This window comes from Dreissena polymorpha, chromosome 7 (genome assembly GCF_020536995.1).
Source record: "Dreissena polymorpha isolate Duluth1 chromosome 7, UMN_Dpol_1.0, whole genome shotgun sequence".
NCBI lineage: Eukaryota > Metazoa > Mollusca > Bivalvia > Myida > Dreissenidae > Dreissena > Dreissena polymorpha.
In genome coordinates, this window is record NC_068361.1 from 103,442,942 (window position 1) to 103,464,026 (window position 21,085).

General features: G+C 37.9%; 1 protein-coding gene across 4 annotated transcripts in view; it reads right to left on the reverse strand.

Moving 5' to 3' along the window:
- Positions 1–21,085, reverse strand: part of LOC127838724 (nuclear receptor subfamily 5 group A member 2-like) — a 54,350-nt gene that overhangs the window by 15,705 nt on the left and 17,560 nt on the right. For all 4 annotated transcript variants that reach the window (XR_008029924.1, XR_008029923.1, XM_052366699.1 and 1 more), the window contains 4 exons: positions 9,557–9,682; positions 7,981–8,121; positions 5,276–6,051; positions 3,946–4,050 (listed from right to left, as the gene is read on the reverse strand). Coding sequence is in view for 2 of the 4 variants with exons in the window: in XM_052366699.1 (XP_052222659.1) it covers positions 3,946–4,050; positions 5,276–6,051; positions 7,981–8,121; positions 9,557–9,682 (1,148 nt within the window). In the remaining 2 variants the exon portion in view is untranslated. The remainder of the gene's footprint in view (positions 1–3,945; positions 4,051–5,275; positions 6,052–7,980; positions 8,122–9,556; positions 9,683–21,085) is intronic.

Below are 21,085 nucleotides of genomic sequence, written 5' to 3' on the forward strand. Positions count from 1 at the left end.
TCTTTTTTTCCATTGTGAAAAAACAGCTACTTCCAAGTATACATAACAATCGTAAGACCAAGGCTCTATGCTGAGGCTGGTCCTTTCTGACAGCTGTGAATTAATGGTTAACTCTTGCAAGCTCTTAAGCTGTCATTTACTGGACATTATCATTTAACAACAATTTGCACAAGAACACTTTTTTAAAATGAAAAACAATAATTAACCCTTTTTTGTAAGCACAAGATTAACCAACAATAACAACAAAATAAACACATTGGCTAATAATGCAATTTGTCTAATTACACCATCATTAGTTATTAATGTTTTGTCCCAGGACAACAATTCAAGAAAGTATCAACATTTATATAAGGCTAGAAGAATTTTTTTGTACCGAATAGACAAAACAACAAATCACCAGACACATAAATTACCTGATTTCAAACAAAAACTTTCTCCTCAAAAAATATTTCATCACACCATAAATACATGTATCAAGCCAAGGCCAGACTCATCTGGCTATTTTTTTCCTTAATGATGTAATATTCTATTTTTATCCCATTGTGATACAAGCATTATTGAATTAAGAAATAACACCCCATAGGATACATTTTAAAGTTTTCACTGCCTCTATATTATCGAAACTAATACTCAAACAAAAACCGTCAGAGAAGGGTGATGCTCCCCAAAGGTGTTTTTTGTCACAATATTGCACTATATATTCAGATAAAAGGAAACGTCTTGAGCGCACAGTAGTTGGGGGGACAAGAATTTTTTTATAGAAAATTTCAAAGGGCCATAACTCTGTGAAAAATCATCCAACCAGAACACGCTGATAATATGCACATCTCCTCTTGGTAGTGAAGCTTTCCATAAAGTTTCATTGAAATCCGGTCATTAGTTGCTGAGAAATAGCCCGGACAAGAATTGCACTATATGTTCAGTTAATGGAAAATTTCAAAGGGCCATAACTCTGTGAAAAATCATCCGACCAGAACCCGCAGATAATATGCACATCTCCTCTTGGTAGTGAAGCTTCCCATAAAGTTTGATTGAATTCCGGTCCTTAATTGCTGAGAAATTGAGCACGAACGGACGGACAGACACACGGACGGACAGACGAAGCGACGACTATATGCTCCCCCCAAAAAATTTGGGGGGAGCATAAAAAGCATAAAGAGACAGGTTTTGTTCAAAGAGAATTTTGTTTTGTATTCTGTAGTGTTTTTTTGTCATCAGATTTTGGGTGCGAAATAAAACTCGGGTACAGTCTAAATTGGCCAGGTGCGTTTTAGTATATTTTCCGTACCCAAGGTACATTTAAGTATACTTAAGAATACCCGGGGTACATTTAAGTAGAACCAAAGCTGACAATGACCAATTGAGCCTAAATAAGATCGATCTACCTCTGAAGTTTCAAGTTATAGGCCCTCAGTCTTAAGAGATATATCCCCAACTTCCTAGATACCTACCAGTACAAGCTCACCACCCCAGGTGTGTCTCAATAGTCGATGGGCCAGGTCAAGTATCAATATTTCACTCCAGCTAAGATACCTACCAGTACAAGCTCACCACCTCAGGTGTGTCTCAATAGTCGATGGGCCAGGTCGAGTATCAATATTTCACTCCAGCTAAGATACCTACCAGTACAAGCTCACCACCTCAGGTGTGTCTCAATAGTCGATGGGCCAGGTCGAGTATCAATATTTCACTCCAGCTAAGATACCTACCAGTACAAGCTCACCACCCCAGGTGTGTCTCAATAGTTGATGGGCCAGGTCAAGTATCAATATTTCACTCCAGCTAAGATACCTACCAGTACAAGCTCCCCACCCCAGGTGTGTCTCAATAGTCCATGGGCCAGGTCAAGTATCAATATTTCACTCCAGCTAAGATACCTACCAGTACATGCTCACCACCCCAGGTGTGTCTCAATAGTCGATGGGCCAGGTCAAGTATCAATATTTCACTCCAGCTAAGATACCTACCAGCACAAGCTCACCACCCCAGGTGTGTCTCAATAGTCGATGGGCCAGGTCAAGTATCAATATTTCACTCCAGCTAAGATACCTACCAGTACAAGCTCACCACCCCAGGTGTGTCTCAATAGTCGATGGGCCAGGTCAAGTATCAATATTTCACTCCAGCTAAGATACCTACCAGCACAAGCTCACCACCCCACGTGTGTCTCAATAGTCGATGGGCCAGGTCGAGTATCAATATTTCACTCCAGCTAAGATACCTACCAGTACAAGCTAACCACCCCAGGTGTGTCTCAATAGTCGATGGGCCAGGTCAAGTATCAATATTTCACACCAGCTAAGATACCTACCAGTACAAGCTCACCACCCCAGGTGTGTCTCAATAGTCGATGGGCCAGGTCAAGTATCAATATTTCACACCAGCTAAGATACCTACCAGTACAAGCTCACCACCCCAGGTGTGTCTCAATAGGCGATGGGCCAGGTCAAGTATCAATATTTCACACCAGCTAAGATACCTTCCAGTACAAGCTCTCCACCCCATGTGTGTCTCAATAGTCGATGGGCCAGGTCAAGTATCAATATTTCACTCCAGCTAAGATACCTACCAGTACAAGCTCACCACCCCAGGTGTGTCTCAATAGTCGATGGGCCAGGTCAAGTATCAATATTTCACTCCAGCTAAGATACCTACCAGTACAAGCTCACCACCCCAGGTGTGTCTCAATAGACGATGGGCCAGGTCAAGTATCAATATTTCACTCCAGCTAAGATACCTACCAGTACAAGCTCACCACCCCAGGTGTGTCTCAATAGACGATGGGCCAGGTCAAGTATCAATATTTCACTCCAGCTAAGATACCTACCAGTACAAGCTCACCACCCCAGGTGTGTCTCAATAGGCGATGGGCCAGGTCAAGTATCAATATTTCACTCCAGCTAAGATACCTACCAGTACAAGCTCACCACCCCAGGTGTGTCTCAATAGTCGATGGGTCAGGTCAAGTATCAATATTTCACTCCAGCTAAGATACCTACCAGTACAAGCTCACCACCCCAGGTGTGTCTCAATAGACGATGGGCCAGGTCAAGTATCAATATTTCACACCAGCTTAGATACCTACCAGTACAAGCTCACCACCCCAGGTGTGTCTCAATAGTCGATAGGCCAGGTCGAGTATCAATATTTCACTCCAGCTAAGATACCTACCAGTACAAGCTCACCACCCCAGGTGTGTCTCAATAGACGATGGGCCAGGTCAAGTATCAATATTTCACTCCAGCTAAGATACCTACCAGTACAAGCTCCCCACCCCAGGTGTGTCTCAATAGGCGATGGGCCAGGTCAAGTATCAATATTTCACACCAGCTAAGATACCTACCAGTACAAGCTCACCACCCCAGGTGTGTCTCAATAGGCGATGGGCCAGGTCAAGTATCAATATTTCACTCCAGCTAAGATACCTACCAGTACAAGCTCACCACCCCAGGTGTGTCTCAATAGTCGATGGGCCAGGTCAAGTATCAATATTTCACTCCAGCTAAGATACCTACCAGTACAAGCTCACCACCCCAGGTGTGTCTCAATAGTAGATGGGCCAGGTCGAGTATCAATATTTCACTCCAGCTAAGATACCTACCAGTACAAGCTCACCACCCCAGGTGTGTCTCAATAGTCGATGGGCCAGGTCAAGTATCAATATTTCACTCCAGCTAAGATACCTACCAGTACAAGCTCACCACCCCAGGTGTGTCTCAATAGTCGATGGGCCAGGTCAAGTATCAATATTTCACTCCAGCTAAGATACCTACCAGTACAAGCTCACCACCCCAGGTGTGTCTCAATAGTCGATGGGCCAGGTCAAGTATCAATATTTCACTCCAGCTAAGATACCTACCAGTACAAGCTCACCACCCCAGGTGTGTCTCAATAGTCGATGGGCCAGGTCAAGTATCAATATTTCACTCCAGCTAAGATACCTACCAGTACAAGCTCACCACCCCAGGTGTGTCTCAATAGTCGATGGGCCAGGTCAAGTATCAATATTTCACTCCAGCTACTGTTGAGCAGCTTCATCTGGTCTTCCACCTAAAAGCATTCATCACATTATCTTCTAGCATTCTGCAAAGCAAAGGTTTACAACAGACCATGAATATTTGTTATGCAGACCACCATAATAGATTTGTAAGTTGTGTGTAATCAATTCAACAATAATTTGTTAAAACGCTTTAGGAATTGAATAAATGTTTTGACCATATTATGCCTGAAATGCACAATTTCCACAATGATTACACAGAGTGGGTAATCACGTGATAGTCAAGATGGCGACGTTCATGCCAAGGCAGGTGTTTTTCGACATTTTTATACCCTTTATTACTTGAAATCATTCTTTAAATGCCGCTAAATTTCCAGCCATATCAGCAAGAACTTTCCCGCGTTTATTTTGTGTTGATATTCGCTCTTTATCTCGACTGATATGGCTGGAAAGTGAGCGTCACTTAAAAATTAAACAAAAGTAATAAAGGGTATACATGTATAACAGCGAAAAATAACTGTCTCGGCATGGACGTCGCCCATTACCCCATCTGTTATGCCAGTTTGCCATTATTAGTTTTCTTTGTAACTTGCAGAGATTTCATTGCTGAGGTGTACACCATAGGTCACGAAGCCAACAAACTGTCACAAAGCCACACACTTATGGCAATTATGTCACTTGTCATCTGCTAATTATATTTCATTTATTGAAGGCCTACAATTGCTGTTGCTAAAGCAAAGCATTCCCTCTCATTGGCAAAAATCAATGGTCCAATACAATGATGCTCTGCCTTCATGCGGGCTTTAGTTGTGTAAAGGGATAAATGTAATTTACAGAAGATCGTAAATTGGCTCTCAAAATAATCGCCAAAGTTGATATCGCTTTGATCTTGAGAATGGCTAGTTGCAGTTAATGAACGAAATACACTTATCAGTATATATTTATTTTAAGTGCGCCCTGGACGCTGATTTTTGAAATATATGGCTAGGGGGTAAAATGGCCTGTGGAAAGCACTGTAGGTAAAATTTATGCTAACATTATTTGAAAAATTTCTGCAAAAAAACAAGGCAGTAATCTTCTTGAGCTAAATCAATGCGTAAATATTATAATTTACTAAGTAAGTTGTACTTTTGGAAAATATGTGTTAAATAATATGAAAATTTATAGAAACTTATGCAATAAAATAATTATAGATATTTATATTTCAAAGAGGATAATTATTCAATTTAATAAACATGAACTACAGGTAACACAATTTATAATTAAAGCATTATTAACCTTTAAATCTCTGAAGAATATTGAAGTTCGTGCCCAGTCCACCATAATAAACAGGAGGTGGTCCGTAAGACGACACAGAAGCTGTAACATCTTTTCTGGATAATTGGACACTGTGATATCTTCGTGCCCGAATTCTGACTCCACAAAAACCAAGAGCCTATGCTTCAAGTCGCGTTCGTCCACAGCACTTGCCTTCAAGTCCACGATCAACTGCGGGAGAACAGCTGAGTTCGCTGCCACATGCGACATTGCAGTATAGTAAGAATGAAACACACTATTACCGCTACTTGGTCCCCCCGACTGACCCGCATTGCCCGCCGGGAAGAAAGAAGTCCCATTTGTCGAATACATACTACTATGAGAGTTTATATTTACAGAATTCTGATAATGTGCGTGACTACTATTATGCAACTGCGAACCAGAACCATGCGTCACAGGTAACCTCAAATCGCGGGGCGAGTTTTCCGACGTTACCGGGGACGGAATCCCAGACCCAGGAGGGGTTCCGGACGGTGTCTGAGGCATGCTGTGACTAGCAGGGTTCATCCCGTAACCAAGGTTACTAGCAACAGACATGAGAAAGGCAGGGTCTGGTTTGATGTCGGGCAGTTCCTGGCTACTCGAGGAGTACAGGTCCATGCCGTTTGGCATACGCATCTGACAGCTGGTCATAAGCTGCTGTTGTTGCCGAATGGCCTGCTGCTTCATGGCCCGATCACGCTTGTACATGGGGCCGAATTTGTTCCTGCCACCGCGCATACGGTCCTGTCGTACAGCTGTGGAACAAAATAAAAAAAGATTTAATTTCCTGTACATTCATTTATTATGTATTATGTGTAACTTTTAACGCACTATTCACTATGATACTTCAGCATGGGCTATACATAGAAATGGTGAGTCTCTACTGTTTACTTTTGAAATGTTCGTATTACTTTCATATTGTAATTCTATATCTATATTATGCTTGTACATCAGACACAACCTGTTTCAGCACACTCCTTGAAAGACCAGAATGCAATTTTCAATTAAGATCATGAACAGCAAGAGAATATTATTACTTTTTTCAACACTGTAAATCAAATTAGTTTGTACCCAGTAAGACAACAGCATGTATAAAGGAATGATCCATGCCTTACCCTTAAACATGTACTGTGATTTTCACCTTTGGGGAAATATGGCAAGCCCTTCAGATGGGGTTTGAAAAAAGATGATTCACTTTTTTTTAAACATGATTTCATGTTTATGTTCTACTTTGTTACAAAACATGTTTCAATTGCTTTACTACAAATGCTTAATTGCGATTATGATAAACCTTGGTTTGATTAATTGCTAGGATTTGTTTATACAAAAAGTTCTCTAACATAGTAATTGTTTTCAAAATTAAGACATAATTTTCAAAAGTAAGCAGTGTTTTTTTTCCTCTTCAAATGTTGAGCTGTTATATATTCCCAAACGAAACAAGAGATGTGTTTGTCAGAAACACAATGCCCCCTATTGCGACGCTTTGAAGCCATATATTTGACCTTTGACCTTGAAGGATGACCTTGACCTTTCACCACTCAAAATGTGCTGCTCCATGAGATACACATGCATGCCAAATATCAAGTTGTTATCTTCAATATTGCAAAAGTTATGGCCAATGTTAAAGTTTTCGGACGGACGGAAGGACTGACAGACAGTTCAAATGCTATATGCCACCCTTTGGAAGCATAAAACTTATAATTCTCAAGTTTAAAGTATTTATTAGCAAAAAACAACATCACTGATTTTCCAATTTTAGTCAAAACAACGCAATTTGTTCCAATAAAGGGACCCGGCCCCATTCCCAAAATGGTAAACAAAATACTGGTAAAGCTAACATCGAAAAGGGAAAAAATAAACCTTTCATGCAGCGGAATGGAACCCAATTTCAGGCAAAAAAAATCACTGATGCAGGTTTGTTAGTATAAATGGAAAATAAAATATGTGAATGGACCAATGTTCATGAATCCATTAGACTAATATTATCTTTATTGATTTGCACATATTTATGAGCATTTATTAGTCTGTTCAGATCTGAAGTCAAAACTGGCTCCACACTTTCAGTAGCCAAATTTACCTTATGATGTTTTAATTCTTAATATTTTGGAGATTGCATTCATGGGTGAATATGAAGAAAACTGCCAAATAAAACACCTACAATTTTTCTCAACTTCATATATGATAGTTATGGCGAAAAAATATGCAATGTAGTGTAACATCTATATATTGGTACAAGATAAATAATTTTAAAACGTTTATTTTCAGACACTAAACAGTCACTTTCAGCATCAAATGTAAATGTCCTCTATTCTGTCAACAAACAACTCAAAATCCACAAACAACTCGAACTTTTGATTTGTAGATACTTACAGGCATGAGTTGCCACATCTGCTTCTTACAATAAAACTACTAGAGTGTTAACAAGCCTCTTAAATTTGACCTAGTAACCTAGTTTCTGACCTCAAGTGACCCATTTTTGAACTCAACCAAGATATCATTGGGACAAATCTTCTGACCAATGTTCATGAAGATCAGACAATAAATTAGCCTCTAGAGTGTTAACAAGGCAAAATGTTGATGACAGACGACGGACGAGGGACAGAAGGTGATCCCAAAAGCTCACCATGAGCACCTTGTGCTCAGGTGGTTGTGCATAGGTGAGCTAAAAAGTAGCGCTGACATACCTTCAAGCTTCATGCCAACATTGAGGCATTTCTGAAATCTGCAGAATGGACATCTCTTGCGTTGACTTTTGTCAATTTGGCATTCTCGGTTGTCCACGCAAGAGTACTGCTTTTTGTTCTGTACAGTCCTTTTGAAGAAACCTGCAAACATACACGGTAGACAAGTACAGAGACGTGTTCTGAGAAAACTGGGCTTAATGCATGTGCGCAAAGTGTCGTCCCAGATTAGTGTGTGCAGTCCGCACAGGCTAATCAGGGACGACACTTTCCGCCTAAACTTGATTTTCAGTAAGGAGGGACTTCCTTGAAACAAAAAATAACATAGAAGCAGAAAGTGTCATCCCTGATTAGCCTATGCGGACTGCACAGGCTAATCTGGGACGACACTTTACGCGCATGCATTATGCCTAGTTTTCTCAGAACACTACCCAGAACAGTGCTCCCACTGGGATTTGAAATATACTTATGCACTCACAGTCATATTATCCGTTTGGCATATTCTAAACATAGCATGTTTTATATAATAATGTATATAATTTGCCCCATTAGTGCAAAAAGGTACCAATACCATTGTGCCTATTTATTTCAATGTCACATGGTACCTTTTTGCACCAATGGCGTGATATATCAGTGCTTTTTTTTTTCATTCAAAATCGGGTTCAGTAATCGGCCCCATTTGTACTTTCAATTTTGAAGCATTTCTTAGCAAAACAACAACAACACTAATTTTCTTATTTTAGTCAAAATGCCGCCAATTTTCCCAATCCAAAGGGACCAGGCCCCATTCCCAAAGTGGTGACAAAACACTGTATATTATATTTAATATCAAAACTTTAAAATCGGCTGCGAAAGCTTGACAGATTTTATTCTTTTTTTAAAGGTCACAGTGACCTTGACCTTGTAGAACTCATCAAGGTGCATCTACATATGAAATTTCAAAGTTGTAGGTTGAAGCACTTTGATTTTAGAGCCAATGTTCAAAACTTTGACAAAATGTAAAGGTGTTAGCGCGATGCCGACAACACGACACTACATGACGAGCTGGCTATGACAATGGAACGGGTTTTCTCCGAAAACAGCCTTGCAAATAAAACTAGTTTCCAAGTATAAATGTATTTAATTTATTGAAACTTCAAATAAAATTTAACGTACAATTCTGTGATCACAGAAAAGAGCCATGGGTCTGAGGGTAGGGCCTTGCAACAGACCTGTGCTGTGCCCTTCTGTTCAGGCCTGGCATCGACGGAGCAATGGTAGTATATACCATAAGGCAGGATTATTGCAACTCTTATTTTTACCTTAATAAAGCACTTTTGACCTGTTTTCGGGGGAAAAAAACAGGACTTTAGAGGGAACATTTTCAGAGCAAGTTTATTATCCTGTCAGAGATATTTGAGTCGAGAAAAGGAAAACAAAAAAATTCTTGCAAATTTGCACATCATAAGAAACAATGCATGTAAGTTTGAATGTTGAACTATGAGTCTATGAACAGACGTCTGAACAGATGTCCATGGTGTTTCCAGTATACACTTGTCAACAACTTATAGCGTTTTATAAAAAGCCTCAACCCACATACCTTTACAGCTCTCACATGTAAGAAGCCCATAGTGGTAGCCGGAGACCTTGTCCCCACACACCGGACACAGGTCCTCGAAGCCGTACTTGAGGTCGGGAGACTGGCCATCCCCTCCCCCGGTTGAGGCTGAAAACAAATGCAGCATTTACAGTGAAAAAAGGTTAATGCATGTGGGTAAAGTGTCAACCCAGATTAGCCGGTGCAGTCTGCACTGGCTAATCAGGGAGGACACTTTCCGCCTAGACTTGTCACTGGAATTTTACTAAGAGACTTCTTTTTAAAGAAAAATACCATTAAAGTGGAAAGTGTCGTCCCTAATTAGCTTGTGCAATTAAGGTGCACTACATTTATATAAATAATAATATACACACAAGTAAAAGAATGCATCACCGTCTGCGAAAGTCTAAGCTCCTTTCTTGCAATACAAAGGATCTATTTATTTTTAATTGATTCATTATTATTTGATAAAACTTTGATTAACAGGAGCCAATAAATTGCTTGCAACAGTAGTGCTGCTGGACCAGAGGTTTTCAATGCATAGCCTCGCAAACAATGTGTCCGGGTGGGAGGGGCAAAAAGGAAGCGGGGGGGGGGGGGGGACTCATGAAGCCCCAACTAACATTCCTGCTTATTTGCTACATGTCAGCTAAAATAAACAAGAAACCGTCGGAGACAGGTGATGCTCCCAAAAGGTTTTTTTGTAACAATATTGCACTATATATTCAGATAAAAGGAAACGTCTTGAGGGCACAGTAGTTGGGGGAACAAGAATTTTTTTATAGAAAATTTCAAAGGGCCATAACTCTGTAAACAAGAGCACCGCCTTGCGGGTGCAGACCGCTCATCTATTTTCTTTTTAAATGTGAAGGGACTCTCATTTTCAATCACAAAGGAGGGAGGAGTGGAGTGAAGAGGGGTGTATAGTGTGGGGTTGTGGATATTTATTACATTATCTTCCAAAAAAGCGAAAAAAAAAAAAAAAAAAATCGGGGGGGGGGGGGGGGGGGGGGGGGGGGGGGTTTGGGTGCGATGGTTGGACGGTATTTCAAACATAACCGTTTTAAAAAAAAATGGGGGGGGGTGTATAGTGTGAGGGTGTGGTGATAATTTGTGAGATGATCTTAAAAAAAAAAAAAAAAAAAAAAAATCAAAAAAAAAATTGGGGGGGGGGGGTGGGGTGGGGTGGGGGTATAGTGTGAGGGTGTGGTGGTCATTTGTGAGATGATCTTAAAAAAAAAAAAAAAAAAAATTAGGGGGGGGGGGGGGAGGGGGGAGGGCACGGGGGAGGGGGGGAGGGCACGGGGGATGGTTTGGGTGAAGTCTATTGTGGTATGTCAGGTAAGAGTAGTTTCATCAAAGTATCAATCAAATCTAATCATAAATAAAGAAGTTATGGCAATTTTAGCAAAATTTAATAATTTGACCTTGAGAGTCAAGGTCATTCAAAGGTCAAAGTAAAATTCAAGTTGCCAGGTACAACAACCTCATGATAGCATGTAAGTATTTGAAGTTTGAAAGCAATAGCCTTGATACTTCGAGTGGATCGAAACACAAAATTTAACCATATATTAAAAGTTACTAAGTCAAAAAAGGGCCATAATTCCGTAACAATGACAACCAGAGTTATGCAACTTGTCCTTTTACTGTACCCTTATGATAGTTTGTGAGTGTTCCAAGTATGAAAGCAATATCTATGATACTTTAGGGGTAAAGTGGACCAAAACATAAATCTTAACCAAATTTTCAATTTTCTAAGTATAAATGGCCCATAATTCCGTCCAAATGCCAGTCAGAGTTACATAACTTTGCCTGCACCGTCCCCTTATGATAGTTCATAAATCTTGCAAGTATGAAAGCAATAGCTTTGATACTGTATGAATAAAGTGGACCTAAACACAAAACTTAATCAAATTTTCAATTTTCTAAGTATAAAAAGGGCACATAATTCTGTCAAAATGCCAGTCAGAGTTACATTACTTTGCCTGCACAGTCCCCTTATGATAGTTAGTAAGTGTTGCAAGTATGAAAGCAATAGCTTTGATGCTTAAGGAATAAAATGGACCTAAACACAAAACTTAACCAAAATTGTCAATTTTCCAAGTATAAAAAGGGCACATAATTCTGTCAAAATGCATGCCAGAGTTATCTAACTTTGCCTGCCCAGTCCCCTCATGATAGTAAGTAAGTGTACCAAGTTTGAATGCAATAGCATTGATACTTACTGAGAAAAGTGGAACTAAACGCAAAACTTAACCAAAATTTTCAATTTTTTAAGTATAAAAAGGGCACATAATTCTGTCAAAATGCACGCCAGAGTTATCTAACTTTGCCTGTCCAGTCCCCTCATGATAGTAAGTAAGTGTACCAAGTTTGAATGCAATAGCATTGATACTTTCTGAGAAAAGTGGACCTAAACGCAAAACTTAACCGGACGCCGACGCCAACGCCAACGCCAACGCCAACGCCGACGCCGACGCCAAGGTGATGACAATAGCTCATAATTTTTTTTCAAAAAATAGATGAGCTAAAAATCATCCGACCAAAACCTGCACATCTCCTCTTGGTAGTGAAGCTTCCCATAAAGTTTAATTGAATTCCGGTCATTAGTTGCTGAGAAATAGCCCGCACAAGAATTGCACTATATGTACAGTTAAAAAATGGAAAATTTGAAAGGGCCATAACTCTGTGAAAAATCATCCGACCAGAACCCGCTGATAATATGCACATCTCCTCTTGGTAGTGAAGCTTCCCATAAAGTTTCATTGAATTCTGGTCATAAGTTGCTGAGAAATAGCCCGGACAAAAACTGTGCACGGACGGACACACGGACGGACAGACAGACAGACGAAGTGGCGACTTTATGCTCCCCCCAAAATAAATTTGGGGGGAGCATAAAAAGGTACAAACGCTTTCTATCTCACTATGCTTACAGGCATGTTCAAACTGATCTATGTGCATCCATTGACCATTTTCACTATCAAGATAGTGTTTGAGGTCTTCCATCCACTAACCAGTTTAATCAGATTCTTAATCTATACGCACATTTCAAACAAGGTATGAGTAAAAGGTATTGACACTGTATCCACAGAACTGTATTTAAACAATTTTATACCGATTTGAACATAGGCATTTATTTTTAAGATCCACATTTCAGGTTAAACAAATCCATATTTTGCAAGATAACTTTAATTTTATTTTCATGCATTTAACTGTCCAGCTGAAAATGATTTATTTCATATTTGATAAATTTCATATTATAAATAATATAACATAATTATAGTACCCGGGTATGCTATTATATATACTATTTAACATAATATTTAATAAATAATGAATTCTATTTATTACTTTGAATGTACTTATTTAGCTACATGCAATTTTATGTAACACAGTCACAGTCCTCACAGAAATGGGCAACTACATTTTCCTAAAGTTTAACTATTCTCTTACAAATGGCACAACAGAATGATAAATATATTCTGTCAAGTTAAATTAATTACTAAATGGATCTAATAAAACATTGTTTATGTTGATGACAAAACTGCAGCGGCTGCTATATTTGCTGTTTAATACTTTAAAACATAAATGCCTAATGGTGCAAAAAGGTTATTAACAAGTATTATCTAATATGTGTTTGTAAAATGGATGTAATTTATATAATTACCAGTATGCACTATAAATAAATACCATGACTTTTCCATTATCATCAGCTACAATTCTGATAGGTTTCATCTTTGACTGCATGCTAACTTATTGCAAATGTTGTCTCACTAACATGAATGTCATGTATGTTCGTCACCTATAACTGCCAGGTTGAATATTAAAGAGACCGTTTCACAGATTTTGGCAGGTATTGAAGTTTGTCATTAAATGCTTTATATTGATAAATGTAAATATTGGATCAAAAAAAGCTCAAGTAAAACAAGAGCACCGCATAACGGGTGCCACGCTCGGCTGCGAAAGCTTGTCAGAATTTTTTATTTTTATTTTTTTTAGAGGTCACAGTGACCTTGACCTTTGACCTAGTGACCCAAAATGGGTGTGGCGTGTCGAACTCATAAATGTGCATCTACATATGAAGTTTCAAAGTTGTAGGTGGAAGCACTTTGATTTTAGAGGCAATGTTAAGGTTTTTGTTAAAGTTTTATAATAGAGGTCACAGTGACCTTGACCTTTGACCTAGTGACCCAAAAATGGGTGTGGCATGTAGAACTCATCAAGGTGCAACTACATATGAAGTTTTAAAGTTGTAGGTGGAAGCACTTTGATTTTAGAGCCTATGTTAAAGTTTGATATTAGAGGTCACAGTGACCTTGACCTTTGACCTAGTGACCCAAAAATGGGTGTGGCGTGTAGAACTCATCAAGGTGCATCTACATATGAAGTTTCAAAGTTGAAGGTGGAAGCAATTTGATTTTAGCGCCAATGTTAAGGTTTTAGCACGACGCCTACGGCGGACGGCAGTCAAGCTGGCTGTGACAATAGCTCGGGTTTTCTCCGAAAACAGCCGCGCTAAAAAAACAAGAATAAAATTAAACAAGAACACCGCATAACGGGTGCCATGCATGGCTGCGGGTGCAGTTTTGAATAAATGAAAGCTTGTCAGATTTTTTTTTTTTTTTTTTTATTTTTTTAGAGGTCAAAGTGACATTGACCTAGTGACCCAAAAATGGGTGTGGAATGTAGAACTCATCAAGATGCAGCTACATATGAAGTTTCAAAGTTGTAGGTTGAAGCACTTTGATTTTAGAGCCAATGTTCAAAACCTTGAAAAAATGTCAAGGTTTTAGCACGATGCGGCCGGCCGACGACACAGGGATGGACACGACGAGCTGGCTATGACAATACCTCGGGTTTTCTCCGAAAACAGCCCAGTTAAAAAAGCAGAAACAAGAGATGTGTTTGTCAGAAACACAATGCCTCCTATTGCGCCGCTTTGAAATAAAATTTAAATATATCCTTTGGCAGGTTTAGAAATTATCTCCCTTTAAAAGCTTATAACTTCCCTTGGATTGTATTTTTTTGAAGGATGACCTTGACCTTCCACCTATCAAAATGTGCAGCTTCATGAGATACACATGCATGCCAAGTATCAAGTTGCTATCTTCAATATTGCAAAAGTTGTGGCCAATGTTAAAGTTTTCACACAGACAGACAGACAGACAGACAAACGGACTGACAGTTCAACTGCTATATGCCACCCTACCGGGGGCATAAAAATAACTCTCAACTGGGCTCGAACCACTGACCCTTGGAGTATAAGTCTAACGCTTAGACCACTGGGCCATCCGTGCTCATACAATGAGCGGTGTATTTTATACGTTATATAAGCAATCCTTGCAGTGTCACAAAATATAACGACAATCGTTTCACGTTGCAAAGCTTTATAATGTTGAGGTTTTTAAATTGTCAAAAGATGCCTATAATGGATATTTTAGAGCGAGGTAAATGTTCAGTATTACTGTTTCCACATAAATATCATAACTACAATGAAAATCTGCGAATCTGAAACAATTTTTTTTAATGTTGTCAATTTACCAAAACGTGAAAAGGCCCCTTGAATGTTTAATTCAGCACAATAAAGCCATATAGGCCTTCAATCGATCATAAATAACAAGGGACAAAATTGTCACAAAACCAGGTTTTCATTGTGAAAAAAAAATCTGATAAAGGGAGAAAACTCAAACTGAACTTTTGAAATGACAAAAAAAATTAACCCCCTTTGTAATTTTTTTTTTTTTTTAAATCTATTTTTAGTCGTGGCGACCTTGACATTGGAGATATTGACGTGATTCTTTCGTGGGACACACCGTCCCATGATGGTGAACAAATGTGCCAAATGATTTTAAAATCTCACAATGAATGACATAGTTATGGCCAGGACAAGCTCATTTATGGCCATTTTTGACCTTTGAACTCAAAGTGTGACCTTGACCTTGGAGATATCGACGTAATTATTTCGCGCGACACACCGTCCAATGATGGTGAACAAATGTGCCAAATGATTTTAAAATCTGACGATGAACGACATAGTTATGGCTCGGACAAGCTCATTTATGGCCATTTTTGACCTTTGAACTCATAGTGTGACGTTGACCTTGGAGATATCGACGTAATTATTTCGCGCGACACACCGTCCAATGATGGTGAACAAATGTGCCAAATGATTTTAAAATCTGACAATGAACGACATAGTTATGGCCCGGACAAGCTTATTCCGCCAGCCCGCCAGCCAGCCCGCCCGCATTCGCCAATCTAATAACCAGTTTTTTCCTTCGGAAAACCTGGTTAAAAATGAGCTTGTTGCAAACAGGGTCCCACTAAGTTGAATGTTCGTTGTGCCAGTCATCTAGCAAGTTTAATATTAAAAATAACGTATGATCTAGCCATGAATGCCACTTTTGGACTTAGTGTTTGACTTCGCTTCAATGTCTGTCATGTTTCACCTTTGACTGCATGCATGCTAACAAATTGCAAACGGTGTCCCGGTGAGGCGAATGTCCTTTATGCCAGTCACATATATCATTATCAAGTTGTGTAACAACTTTTAATTCAGAAGAAAAATGCCATTTTTGTGAACTGGCACATCAGGTAGTATAGGGTTTCCTATGACTAGAAGAATGCCAAGTCCTTTAATCACACATGCTTTTGTGTTTATTCCAGTTATGTTTAATCTTCAATACCTATTTGATAAACGCGCAGATGTATACCTGTAAATATATACTATCTGGCTGCCATGTTAGGGTGACAAAATCATCCATTTAGTATTGCTCTGACTCATTGCTTTCAAGCTCAACATGCAAAGTTAATTAGTCATACAGTTCTAAAACTGAACATCAGCAGAATATGGTCTTGCCATGTTTCTTGTTTCAAATATATTTTAGTGCTTATTTTTTGAAAAACTATTGAAAACATGATAATAAAACTGTCACATGAGCATAATTTCTTTCACTGCTACCATATTAAATGTAAACACCAAAAAACTTATCAGTATTTAAAGGGTTCAAAAGCAAACTAAGGTGGCACATAGATTTGTTTACAATTGTTAACTTAAGTGTAAACAGCACAATGTACACAATTTACAATCTGAACAATTTTCATCATCTAATTTCCAAAGAGGTCATCCTGCCCCATCAAAGGTCACCCAGGCTTTGTTTAAGTGTGGCTATAAACCCCTAACTTATTGCAAGGAAAAGTGATTACATTGCAATTGACAGTGGCATCATACCTGCAAGAAAACTGGTATAAAACATAAACCGCAGGTAAAATAATGATTCTAACTTTTTCAGTACAGATGTTTCAGCCATTATCTACAACACTTCATACATTATCAAAGTTGTGAGCACATGTGAGAAATGCATGAAATATTATTTTCTGCAACAAGGCTTGACACAACAGTATACAGATATTTCATTGACATTTCATTTGGGAACATTTTTTTTCCTGAAGTAGAGGGCAATATTTTGAAATGATCTGCAAGGCAAAATATTAACAGCATCATTAATATTGATAATAATTTTATAAGTTTTATAATCATAGCTATGATAATAATTCACCAATGCAAAAGGCACATGAGAAACCCATTTTTGGACACACACATATATCCACTATAGTCTACAGTGGACAAAAAGACACTGGGCCACAATTACTCCAAAACTGGTTGCACGCCCAATTATTTTATTAATTATTAATGAACACATTAAGGCTATTCAATTATAAATGTCTGAACAAGATGTATCAAGAAGTTTAGAGAGTTGCAAACACTACCATTTGGGACTATATTATCTTTAAGCACAAATATACAAACATATACATGTAGGCAAGGGCCATAATACTGCTTAAACTCTTGCCAGCCAAATTCCCTTTCTTTAAGACTATCATAATCTACACGTAAGGTCATTCAACTGTGAAAGTTTGAGTGAGATGCGCGTTGCAGTTGTAAAGGAGTTGAAAACAGAAGCTTTGGAATGTGACATATCTGTGCAAACTAAGTAAATGAAATATGAACAGGAAGTATAATGAATAATATAATAACATTGAAGTACAAGTCTTGTTTGTAGGTGGCTACCTAGACTGTTTACAGCTAGTGGCTACCCATTAATAAAGTAATGCACTGTCTTGTTCTTACTCATTTTTTTACATGTATTTAACCCTTTACCCAGGGCTTTTTTTCTTGATTTTGTGAATCGGCCCTGGCCCACTCACTTTGTGAAAAATGAGTAGCGAACTTTTAAAAGTTGTGAACAAATTAGTAGCGAACTTCTGAAAATTTTGAAAAACGAGTCGCAAACTTATACAAATTGTGAAATTTAGTTGGTTAAGAAATAGTATAGTAAAGGCATGTTTAATACTTGCATCATATTGAAATGTCTTTAAATAATAATTAAAATCATATTTTCATTGTCTTTACACTTTATTTCAACAAATAACCACTTGCAGTTAGATCAACAATATTTTGACTGGTGAACTCTATCTAAAACCATAGAAAAGACTAACCCTGTCAATATCTTGTCTCGCTTAATAAACTTATGTAAGAAATGTTAACCATTTATTTTATTTTTTCGGATTTTACAAAGCATAAATATATACACTTTTTGAACATTTATACTGCACATCATGAAAATCATTAAAATCAATTTTCATATAAATGGATCACACTTTTACTTTAGTTTAACCAATATTTACAATTGTAAATGGATAAGGTATAGAATAACAAGTCTCGCTCTCAGCTACAATACATAAATCTTGCATGTCATGTACTTTCATCAAAATTTCAAATGACTTTCCTATCATTTAATCCATGTCCGTTTTAAAAGTGCATTGTAAAAACACTAACCCATCTGTAGAAATCTTATGTTTCTTTATTGTAATCCCGAATTGCAATAAATCGGGATTATTTGATGTATTTTAAATCTTTTCAACATAGCAGCGCGAGTTTGCTACGCCATTTTGTTTGTTTAATGGTTGATCAGCTGCTAATACATCAGTTGCACCGGTTTCAAAATTGTAATCTATTCACTCATAATTTTTATCTATTCACGTTTGTAATAGATAAAAACAAGCGGCGCCAGTTAAACGATAAGTAAACAAAATATGCGAATTCGGAATGAAAAACAGTGAAACGAAACGTATTTATAAATTGTGAAATGGCCGTTTTTGACAATTTAGAGCACAAAATGTCAGTTTTTAGCGTTTCAAACTGTAAAAAAATCCCGGCTGTGTTAGATTTGTGAATTGTCCGTGTCAAAATGTTGTCCACGGCCAGTCTCAAAGAAGGAAAAAAAAGCCGTGTTACCACTTTATAGATACGTATTTCGACGCATTTGTAGTCCTTTAGAAAGTTAAATTTAAATCAAGTTTTAAAGGCTTAATTTCCAACCCTTAGATACTGATGAGCAGCAAACAGCATAAAACCTGAACAGACTGAGCATTACTTGCAGGCTGTTCTGGTTTTATGCTGTTTGCACATAGTCATTTTCACTTTGCTTCTGAGTGGGAAAAGGGTTAAACTGGGTCAAAATTACCAGAAATTTGTACTCACAAATAGTTGTGAGTGGATTTTCAATCAACAAGTATACCAGCAAAACATACTTGCAACTTACATTTTACAAGCCTATTGAGAATTGTAAATAGGACAACAATGAATCCTTTAACAACAAGACACATAAAAACTTACTGTTGACGTTAATACATATTTACATTAACAATTTCTTTACACTGTCACCTAGTATGTAAACCAAATAAAAACAGTACAGACTTTTATGATTCACCATGATTCTATTCACTTTTGTATCTGTTTACCTGTATGCTATACGACTCTATGCAGTAGAGTACACTAGTACCAGAACAACAGTAAAGGAAATGCAGTTTTTTTACATGAATTTTGCCATGCTTTTTCTTTTTCGTCAATTTTTTAGATCTCAATACTATGCGCCTACACAGACGCTTTTGATAAGAAACAATGCTTCATTTCATGAAACACATGTACTTAATACGAACGGTCAAAACATCAACAAGGCTTTTTTCTCGATTCGGGGAAAGGGCCTGGACTTCCATTTTTGGGAAAAACATATGGACAAAACTGTAAAAGGGCAACACATTTTCCAAAGTAAGCATGACATTTGGGGAAAATTGCATCATTTTAAAGGAATTTGACTTTTTTGGGGAAGGGGCCCTTAAAAGGCCCTTGCTAAAGAAAGAAAAAAAGCACTTATCAATGGTAGCATTTACCAACAAACCATGCATTTTTACTCACACTAAGCTATATAAGCTAATTAGCAAACATTTAACCCTTTCCCTCTCAGAAGCAAAGTGACCATGGCTATGTGCAAACAGCATAAAACAAGAACAGCATGCAAGTAACTGAAGTCTGTTCAGGTTTTATGCTGTTTGCTGCTCATCAGTATGTATCTAAGGGTTGGAAATGAAGCTTTTTGTGTCCCCCACCACTATAGTGGGGGACATATTGTTTTTGCCCTGTCTGTTGGTTTGTGTGTTTGTTTGTTTGTTTGCCCCAACTTTAACATTTGCAATAACTTTTGCAATATTCAAGATAGCAACTTGATATTTGGCATGCATGTGTATCTCATGGAGCTGCACATTTTGAGTGGTGAAAGGTCAAGGTCATCCTTCAAGGTCAAAGGTCAAATATATAGCTTCAAAGCAGCGCAAAAGGGGACATAGTGTTTCTGACAAACACATATCTTGTTAAATTTGAATATAGTAAGAAAGGTCTGTCATTGAATTTAACTTTCTGAGGGACTACAAATGCGTTCAAATATCTGTATCTAAGTGGTTAAGTGTTAATGCACATTCTTAACCCTTACAGTGCGGGAACCGAGTTGTGAAGGCCTTTGCAAACAGTTTGGATCCAGATGAGACGCCACAGAACGTGGCGTCTCATCTGGATCCAAACTGTTTGCTATTCTGATAGTATTCTTTGAAAAAAATCGAAGAAAATGCTAATTTTAAGAATTCAGCAGACGACATTTTAGCAGACGACAAATTTCCCAGCATGCAAAGGGTTAATATGTTTTGTCCCATTGTATGATATTGACAGTTCAGACAGTAGCAGGAATGTGTCTTCCTATAATGTTGCTGCACTTTTTATTTTTCCTACATTTTAAAGTTTGTTTTAATTTACAGCACAGAAAAAGCATGATCAACAGACTTTGTTTCATACTTAAAAGACTTAATGTTTACTTCATGTAAGATTTTTCAGTGGCACTGTTATCTGCTTATTCTAAAAATAATTTGTACAGAAGTCAATTGTAAATGGTTGCATGATTTGTAAATAATTACTTCAGGTTCCAAGAAAAATATAACACTACATAAACAGTGTATTTATGGAAGCAAATAACACTTCTGAATCTGAGACATAATGGCAAGAATGTTTTTTTTTTAGGATAATGATCAAATACTCTTTAATTGCTCTAGAACTGCAGATAATTAGGCTACATTCCTAGCTTTGAATGTACATTCCTAGCTTTGAATGATTCATTATCATTTCAAAAACTTGTCTTATCTACA